Source organism: Gymnoscopelus microlampas (genome assembly GCF_963454915.1).
Source record: "Gymnoscopelus microlampas genome assembly, chromosome: 20".
Taxonomy (NCBI): Eukaryota; Metazoa; Chordata; class Actinopteri; order Myctophiformes; family Myctophidae; genus Gymnoscopelus; species Gymnoscopelus microlampas.
Window position 1 is genome coordinate 16,376,467 of NC_139957.1, and position 10,354 is coordinate 16,386,820.

The 10,354-nt window shown below is 40.5% G+C and overlaps 1 protein-coding gene across 2 annotated transcripts; it reads left to right on the forward strand.

Annotated features, from left to right (window-relative positions):
* The first annotated feature begins 1,017 nt into the window (after positions 1 to 1,017).
* pank2 (pantothenate kinase 2) lies at positions 1,018 to 10,326 on the forward strand. Of its 2 annotated transcripts, XR_014599775.1 has the most exons (8): positions 1,018 to 1,436; positions 2,695 to 3,047; positions 4,108 to 4,361; positions 5,632 to 5,808; positions 6,544 to 6,667; positions 7,731 to 7,856; positions 8,167 to 9,233; positions 9,278 to 10,326. XR_014599775.1 is itself a non-coding variant. In XM_084044226.1 (7 exons), the coding sequence occupies exons 1-7, from the start codon at positions 1,196 to 1,198 to the stop codon at positions 8,215 to 8,217; spliced, it is 1,326 nt and encodes a 441-aa protein (XP_083900352.1). In that variant the 5' UTR covers positions 1,018 to 1,195; the 3' UTR covers positions 8,218 to 10,326. The 2 variants fall into 2 exon arrangements, 1 of the variants encoding a protein (XP_083900352.1); XM_084044226.1 differs by having other exon boundaries at positions 8,167 to 10,326.
* Positions 10,327 to 10,354: the final 28 nt, after the last annotated feature.

Here is a 10,354-nt window from a genome sequence, read left to right on the forward strand (position 1 = left end):
AAAAAAAACTACAAAAAAACACATCAAATATCAAAGATATTTTTTTTTTCTCTTTCAGATCTACAAGCTCATAGTGGCACTATGAGCTTGTAGATCTATTTTTTAATAGCCAAAGTATAAGATATGGTTCAAGTTTGGCCATAAGATATGGCCAAAGCATAACATATGATTGTGACACTATATTAACAAGTTTGCTGGGGACCCCCTGGTATCCCCCCAAGGACACCTGGGGGTCCCCGGACCAAACTTTGAGAACCAATGTCCTATAGGCTAGTTTTGTGTTCCATAAAACATTACTAGGTGTTCGGGTGCGTGAGCAGTGCACGCGTACAAGCATAGCATTTGACTGATGCCTCATTTATGCGCCGTAGTATTGCGGTGTCGCGCTGCGAAAATGACCGATCTACAAGCTCACATCGTGTCACGGATGCGACGCGAAGTGAGCTTGTAGGTCGGCTATTTTGCCCGCGCCATACCGTCGTACGAAGGAGTTTAAAACCGGGCTTGAGTGGCCTAGTTGCACTGTGATTGGCTGAGCCTTCCATCATCCACTCAGTCCTCTCCAGACCAGTATTGCCATGTCCTTTTTTTATAAGCGACTATGGGCTTGTTTTTCTGTAAAGTTGCTTGAAAATATTGGTAGTTGCGGGTTGCGTTTTTTTTTTTGGGGGGGGGGGCTTGTTTCTAAAGTGTAGTTGCTTATTTGGGCTTTCTTTCTTATGTTGCTTACACCAGTGGTTCTCAAACATTTTCAAATCAAGGGCCCTTGGCCACGGTCCGGACCCCCCCCCCATCTGAAAATATTTTTGTCAGATTTGTGTTAAAATATTTTTAAAAATATACAAAATGTTTCACCTTTTTTCAAGATAGCAGAGCTACAAGCTCACAACGCGTGAGCTTGTAGATCTGCTATTTTCAAATATCGGCCTTGTCGCTTCTTTTGGGCTTGTTTTCATAGATCTGGTTGCTTGTTTCTCTCTCATAACCTGGCAACACTGCTCCAGACCCAGACTGACATGAACCTATATGGACGTTCAAATGACACCGCTTGGTACCTGATCATCAAGCCAAGCAATTCGAGCTGCTTGGCATCAACAACAAGCCAGCGCAATCAAAAAGAAAGAGGCCGCCGACTATTAACAGATCACAAAATTGCGACATATATATATGCCGCTAATAATTATTGTTTTTTTCAATGGCGTTCAATGGCTATCAGCGCGACAATGATGAAGCCACCGACGGAGATGAAACGCCCACGAAGCAGATGCGGTCCACGACGAAGGAGATGCCGAAGCAGCGTCTGGTCCTCCTGAACGAGCCGGACAACGATGACAGCGCCGCCGCCGCGGCCGCTGGAAGCGCCTCGTCCGACCGCCGCTCGTCCAGCTCCACCACGGCGAGGCAGAGGATGGAGCTGCTGGGAAAGAACAGGCCGCGTAAGTGTGAACCTGTCGGGCCCAGTGTTGCCATATTCTGCGAGAGAAATAAGCAAACAGGTCTAGGAGTCAACGGGAGACTCGCCCCAAAACACGCTCGCCCCCATTTTTTCGCGGACCGAGACCAGTGGTTCTTGTATTTTTGTATTTGTTTTTTTACTGAGGATAAGGTTAGAAATACGTCTAGAGTTAGGCCTAGTTTTACTGAGGTTAAGTTTAGTAATAAATAAGGTTAGATTTAGGCATAGTTTACTGAGGTTACGTTTAGGAATACCAGTTGAATACCGCAGGATTTCCCCGGGGCGACTGTTTTGGGACGAGCGTTTTGGTATTCCATATGAGCACAGCTATTTGGAAATACAAGCTCACAATGCGTCCCTAACCCTAAGATGGAGAGGTTAGGTTATAGGGACAAATACATATTAATTTGGGAGTCTATGACATGAAAATATGTAAGAACCACTTGTTTAAATAATAATTAAAAAAAAACGCAACCACCAATATTTACAAGCGACTTAACAAAGATTAAGCCCAATGTCGCTTATAATATGCGGACATGGCAACACTGGTGTCGGGCTCCGTGTATTCACTGGAACGGGATCGTTGTCTGTATGTTTACAAAAACGGAAGGCGTTCCCATGCTGAAGGATATAGTGGTTGAAAAACAATGAATCCTGCGAACGTGCCTTAGTCCAAACAAAAGCCCCATGTTGCATTCAAATGTTGGCTTTTAAAAAAGGCGATACAATGACCATTTATAATGAAATATATATTTAAATGTTGGCATCGGTGTTACGACGTACAGCTAATGAACGCTATATAGACAGGACCTGATTTCCAACAAGATGGCGTTTGTACTGTACACATTGTACTATTGCTCCTGAGAATGGTTGCTTGCAACGATCAGGGGATACACACTGAACAATCGATCCTACTTTTCCTCGTTGTCAAATAGCATTTAAACACCCAACACATTTAAGTTGATATTAAAGCCTGTTTTAGGTAGACATGGCTTCTGTAATTATGTCCACTCCATTGTGTTATTAATTTGTGTATCATTCCATACTGCAGTTCTGAAATCATGTCCACTCCATTGTGTTATTTGTGTATCATTCCATTGTATAACATACTGCGGTTCTGTAATTATGTCCACAGTACTCCATTTTGTTATTTGTGTATCATTCCATAGTATAACATACTGCAGTTCTGTAATCATGTCCACTCCATTGTGTTGTTTGTGTATCATTCCACACTGCAGCGTTCCCATGGTTTGGCATGGACATTGGTGGCACACTGGTGAAGCTGGTCTACTTCGAGCCCAAAGACATCACAGCAGAGGAGGAGCAGGAGGAGGTGGAGAACCTGAAGAGCATCCGTCGGTACCTGACCTCGAACACCGCCTATGGTAAGACGGGCATCAGGGATGTGCACTTGGAGCTGCAGGACCTGACGATATGCGGCCGGACGGGGAACCTGCACTTCATTCGGTTCCCCACGCACGACCTGCCAGCCTTCCTCCAGATGGGCAGGAACAAGCACTTCTCCAGCCTGCACACCACACTCTGTGCCACTGGAGGTGGGGCGTACAAGTTTGAGTCTGATTTCCGCACGGTGGGTCCACGGATAATGACCTTAGTTTTGTTTTGATGTTCTAGACCAGTAATTCTCAGCCTTTACGATTTCAAGGATTCCCAGTTTGAAATGCACAGGCCACTGACACCTATTTTATATGATTTTTCTTTTTATCTCTGGGACCCCAATCTACAGTGTAAAATCGCCTGTGTTCATTCAGATCTGAGCCTTGCACGGCGTGCAGGAACCTATTTGACCAGGAGCACGCGCAGGCACACGCATAGATTTAAAACGACTTGAAATTCACACCTCAGCAAAGTTTACAAAGCTTCCCGACTCACAGCAGGTACATTAACATAAGAATGAGCCTAGATGCATATCAATTGTCCATTGTTTGACCTGTACTGTAGGTGTTAAGCGACGTGCATGTCACGTCATTAAAATACAGTGCAAGCACATCCCAAATGCAACACTGGGTAACACTGAAGAACACAATTCACTTCACTTGTACAGATACAAGGCCAACAGAAGGTTAGGACTCCCAACATGTCAGAAACATACGTTTTGATTGATTGAATATTTTATTGACAATATAAAAGTACAGCACTACGATACGAAAGCCGAATCACAAAAAGCCAAAGGCTTGTTTCTATTAAACATTCAACATGGATATAGGCAACTATACAACATACAGATGAGTAATCTAGTTTTCCTGCTTCAGTGTTTAATATTACTTTGGCCCTGTAAAAAAGGAAAGAGTGTTTCATCTAAAAATATAACGGCTGGGGATTGATTATTTTTTTGACTCACAATTATCAATTCTTCTGAAATAAAAGTTTCCTGTTTCCCACACACACACACACACACACACACACACACACACACACACACACACCCCTCCTGTTTCCTGCTATTCTGTTTGTGTGTCTATGCTGACACCAGTCATGCTTTCTGTTTTCTCTCTCTCTGCCAACCTTATAATTCCTTGTTGTAATGTAGGATGTGTGAAACAGTTCTTAACAGCTGATAGATTAGCATATACATAAACACGAGTTATTATAATCGTTTCAGCAATAATTGTATTCTTACTATTTTAAAGATGGCTGACCTACAGCTCCATAAATTGGATGAGTTGGACTGCCTAGTTCGAGGAGTCCTGTACATTGACTCTGTGATGTCCAGTGGCCCGTCAGAGTGTTACTACTTTGAGAACCCGACAGACCCGGAGCACTGCATCCAGTTGGACTACACTTTGGAGAACCCTTACCCTCTGCTGCTGGTCAACATAGGGTCAGGGGTCAGCATCCTGGCTGTCTACTCTGAAAACAACTACAAACGAGTCACTGGGACCAGGTAATAATAACCATAATGGTAATTATAATCGATAATTAAATGGAACTCAAACTAGAGATGTAGCCGACTACACGACCAGTCTACAATTAAGGGAACACTCAGAAAACACATTTAGATCTATAAGGCCAAACGTCAGCAGAGAAAAGATAGAGTATATACAGTAAAAGCCATTTGAAATACTTAATATATAATATCCAAATAAGATCTTATTTTAAATGCCTTAGAGAAGTAGTGCATTTTCTGTCCGTGGATTATACTCATGGTTATCCTACAAAAAAAATATATCTGAAGAAATTTGTTGTTGAACTGGTTTAATTTCAGACAACAATTAGGAAATGTTATGCATTTCTCATCTGAAATCCAAATGGTTCATTCAACTTAAATTTGCTTTACCCTGAATTCTGTCTTAAAGACATGACTCTGGGATATAAAGAACCTTGAGCACTTAAGGAAGTAGGAAGATCATCATCTATCTACATGCTGTGACTGCGGTGGGATTTTCATTTTAAACACTTTTCACAGAATAAAAGCGTGTTTTGCACAAATGATAGTTTAAGAGACAAGTATTTCCCTGTCAACTAGCAGGAGCAGAACCTTCACATACAAGAGATAAACCTCAAACCCAGTAAACCATACAATCACCTTTCCAGTTGATGCTGGACAGAGGCTTTTGTAGGAGGGTGCCGGTTTGGGGGTGGTCAATGTTTGGTGTCGGCTGCCCCCGTGACTCCCTGGTGCCCTGGTGTTAAAACTAACAAGATTTTTGCTCCCAGATGAGGCCATTTCCTTTACTAGCCATTTGCTCATGAACGTTTTATTTTATTTTGTAGGTAGGATATCAAATTAAGTCAGTTGTACTGTAGGTCTAGTTACTATTTGTTGGTTGGCTAATGGCCCCACACACACACACACACACACTTTTTGTTTCCACTAGTGGGGTTTCTGTCTAGTGACCTTGAAAGGGACTCTTTGATTTAGTTTGTCTGGCACATAACTGCTTAGTTCTCCCCTGAACACAATGCCCTCTGTGTTTTCTGTTAGAAGAGGATGTACAATATGGCCAGTTTTGATTAACAATTTAGAGATTTTAATCTAATCTTGTTGAAATTAGGATTTGTGAGTGATATATTGGTAGTAGACCAGGGTTTTTTGGTCCTGTATTTTACACTATTAAGCACTACTTGCTATGCAGTCACATTAAATCAAGTACAGTAATGTTACAGATGTTGTGTCAAAAACTAAGTGTGTATGTTTCTGTGTCTCTTCCCAGCCTTGGTGGTGGGACATTTCTGGGTCTGTGTTCCCTGCTGACTGGATGCTCTAGCTTTGAAGAGGCCTTGGAGATGGCCTCTCAGGGTGAGAGCACCCGTGTGGACAAGCTGGTGCGCGATATCTACGGCGGGGACTATGAGAGGTTTGGACTGCCAGGCTGGGCTGTGGCCTCCAGGTATCCACTACAATAGTGTTTAAATTACATTTGACTGTTTCTAGTGCAGACAGGGAGGTTTCTAGTTTATGATGAGATCTAAGACTCTCACGATAATGCTCTGAACTTATTATGTACTGAACTTACTATTATTATAAATGTTTTTACATTTAAAAGCTTCTGTTGAGATTTTTTAATTATTGGCCATTTAGCAAAGGGGGCAACAACTACAGTCAATCACTCCCAACACAACACTAGCCAATACACTCACAAGCAGCCATTGAGTGACAGATCAATATTGGAGCATATTGAAAGCGGATACACTCTTTATCAGCTCTGTGTGCACATGTGCCATGTCTGTGCAATACAAATATTAAACAATGAAGCATCTGAATATTGAAATTATGTTTGAATAGCAACCTGATGAATGAGCATCAAAATGTTATTTGAGACAAGCCCTAATGGCAGCCATGATGGCTGCTTGCAATTGTATGATTCGTGCAGAACAAATTCACTCATTAATCCTTACACTGAAAGGTTGAATGTTCGAAGATCCTCTCAAGTAACTATAACTTGGAATGGATAAATAGATGATGGAAAGCACTAGACTAAGTACGTCTCATGGCCTGCAAACGCTCCTATTATCCCAAACTTGTGTAGTATTGAATATATGAAAAAAAATCGAAACTATTGGGTACAGTCTAAAGCATAATGTTCCTGTTAATCTTTTTTTTTATTTTTATTATGTGTGGGCAGTTTTGGCAACATGATGTCCAAAGAAAAGCGGGAGTCTGTTTCCAAAGAGGACCTGGCCAGGGCCACGCTGGTCACCATCACCAATAACATCGGATCCATCACCAGAATGTGTGCTCTTAATGAGGTTAGTTGGACACAGTGGATACAACCTCCTCAACTAGGTTTTAAGTATTATGATCATTACTCAAATTGTACATTGAAAAGGCATATACAGAGAAGAGAAGGAAAATGACTTCTCAGCTTTAGCTGGGATTTGAATCCCTGCAATCACATTTAGGGATGATCCGAACAGAATGTTTGTGCCCGATGCGATCACAGATTTTAATTTGTATGTATTCATTTTGTTGTTCGTATGATGCTGATCCCAGTACCAATTGCATGTATTTATTTACTTTGACATTGTACATGCCGAATTATTTCCATGCTTTTCAATTGTAAATAGCACATAGGCTAGTTGAATTGTATTCAAAGATCTGTGAAGCAGTTAACTTACTCAATATTATTGTTCCACTTCCTCATCCCATATCACAGTATACGTATGATCTGCCTCCACTGTCGAGCACAGTGCAGTCCCTCTAATCCACCAATAAAGCCTTAGAGTAAACTGGCATCACAAGTATGAAATATGCCTTGACATTACATTAGTCATTTAGCAGACGCTTTTATCCAAAGCGACTTACAATAAGTGCATTCAACATAGGTAGGGAACTAAATTACTAATCACCAGAAGTCTTAAGTGCATTCTCTTCTAAAACAAGCAACTAAGAGTATACCTACCGCTAAGGTAAAAGTGCAGCATATCAGCTTCTACTTTCTTAAACAGATGAGACAAATAGGAAAATCAAATGAGCAAGAGCTACAACAAATACGTGTATCGCATAAACAAGATCCAATAAAACAAGACATTATATCTCTTATTTTCTCTGTGCTTTCAGCCTCTTTACGGTGCTGCCTTGTGGAATCTTGATCAAGCAGCATTGTACAGGGCTATGAAGGCGCAGACGGATATCTGCTGTGTCACTGTTTATTATCCATCATTATTTTCTTAGCTTTTGTGAAAAGTGTAAAGTGATCTGAGATCATATTTGTCATTGCAAAAGTCTGTGAACAGGGAGTAACTTAAGTTTTCACAAAATTAAAATGGTGTCCTAATAAGTTGCTCCCTTCTGTGTCTTTCTTCGGTGAAGAACATCGAGAGGGTGGTGTTTGTGGGTAACTTTCTCAGGGCGAACACGCTCTCCATGAAGCTCCTAGCCTATGCCATGGACTACTGGTCCAAAGGCCAGCTCAAAGCACTCTTCCTTAGGCATGAGGTAAGCTCTCCTGTCCCAGTAGCTAAGCAAACATGAAGACAATTCACATTCTGTGGTTAATGGGGCTGCTGAATGAATCTTATCACATGGCACAGTTATATTGAACTTTTAAATTTAGAATGGCCATGGTTGTTGGTATGTTCCATCAATAATCTGTGTGCCATAGTTATAATTACTTAATCATTTACACAACAGTAGATACAAACAGCTCATGAGACTCCACCAAAATGGGAACACTTATAAACAAAACAAAGCATTACTTAAAATAATGATTTACCATGGAATAAAACAACTTTATTTTTGTCTTTAGGGCTACTTTGGAGCAGTTGGGGCTTTGCTGGAGCTGCTCAATCCATCCTAAGCCATGCAGCACTTCTTACCTGAAGCACTGACCATTAGCACTTTAGAATCTGTCCAAATCGAACACTGTATCCCAAAGGTCAACACCGTTGGTCCAAGGACCATTTATCCATTAGGAAGCCACTGCCCAAAACTTATAAATGAAGCCATGTAGCCAACTGTCTTTCTAAGGTCTTTTCCAAAATTCCTTTAAAAAAAATCACCACGGTTGCGTATAATTTGGTTAAAAAACATCTGTGACTGCATAGACTAGTCTCAACACTTACTGTACTATTGGCAGAGTTTTGAGACCTGGTTAAACAGTATTTGTAAATCGTTACTGTACTAAAAAATGTTGCTCCATGGTTGTCAGATAGTTGGCATTTGTTTCCTATGACAGTGCACAGATTACCAGAGCATAGAACAGTAAAACATATTAAATGACATGACTATGTTTCTGTGATTGACATCTTAACCCAACACAATAGATGTCACTGGAGTAAGCCCCACCCATGTGGTTCTCCTCTCAAAACAATCAAAAAAGAATGGTTTTCAACTGCTCTGACCGTTGCATGTTTTCATGTGAGTACAAATACCAACTCTGACTAAATTGAAAATGTGAAAATGGCTATAACTTTATGTTCCACATTGACATTTAGAAAAGCTGATGAAAATAACACTGCTTTTGTTCTCTCGTTTTCCCCCTAAACTTTGGCAGCTTTGACCAATTGTATAGTCACTTTTAATTTCAGTACTCCCCTAAAATGACTGTTACATTGGGTTTGTGCGTTAACTGAGACACTGACTGTTACATTTTTTTGTGCAGCTGATTGCGTACACGTGAATAGAGGCATATTGTAGAATTTTCAGAGCTGGGTAAGACTGGTATTTTGGACACAATACCATATTGGAGGGAGGACTGAGCGACATAGGAATATACCTAAAGTCCAACATGGCGGCACGTCCCTTCTGGAAGCCAATCTCCACAATGTTAGTGTTACAGCACCTTGTCTATTTGAATACTTCTTACAGCACCTTGTCTATTTGAATACTTCTTACCTGAGGACATGTCTTTTATTGAGAACTCAATGCCTGCAGGTAAAGAGTTAATTAATGCTTATTTACCAAATTGTTCAGAGACACCGTTTTAAACCCTTTTCACTTTACGCTGTTTATTTCAGTTTTCCATTCACTGCCTCGCAGAGGAAGTTGTTGCGGTTTTGTGCAATTAGCAGGGATGCACTGAGAAACCAGACCACTGCTCTTGACAAAAACAAAGAATGTCAGAATTTCTTCTGTATCAAAAGTCGATACAAGCCGTGAACCTCTCAGGAATAATATCCTATTCTCACAAAGATGTTAAGGGTACACCCAGTCATTTCTACATATTGAAACAAATGGTCTTCTTGACAGTACATTGTCAAGTCAAAAAAATAACTGCGGTACACAGTATGACTCAATACTAAATAGAGTTGTCCTCATTCTTAGACTGGAGAACACCCATTGTTGCATCCTCTTTGGCAATAGATATACACAATATGGCAAAAAGTGAAAAGGGGGAGATGAAGCGTACTTAGTTTGAAAAGACTAGTCATTTTTAAGTGTGCATTGACTGAGCCTACAAGACTAGACAAAAGTCTAGTAAAATCAACCAGTCCCTTTTTGCCCCATTGAGAATAAATGAGACCTGAAGCGTCATGTTTGTTCAATAGCCTATAAACAGAAGCACTTTTGTTTTTATAACATAACTTTTCACATCAGTATTCTGTGGAAAGAAGCAAAGGGACCATGTACAAATTTAAGCTGGTTATTCATACACTGCCGTCCAAAGAGGTTTGAATTGATTTGGGACTTGTAATAGCCTAGTTGCTTTGGGTTATCAAAGCATACATTTAGTTCTTCAGGATAAAGGTCCTACTGTTTGTATTTAGGTTTCTTATTAAAGTGCCTATGGTGTTTTTTGTATTGAATACAATTATGGTTGACAATCATACGATCACATCGTGGATTTGTATACTAAGGTTTCCCTCTGTTGGTGAATGACATGTACTTTGCAAAATAAATTTGATATTTTTATTACAGAATACTGTACATGTTCTTACTGAAATGTAATAAATGCACATTATTTTCATATCTACGTGTTAACGTGGATGTCTATT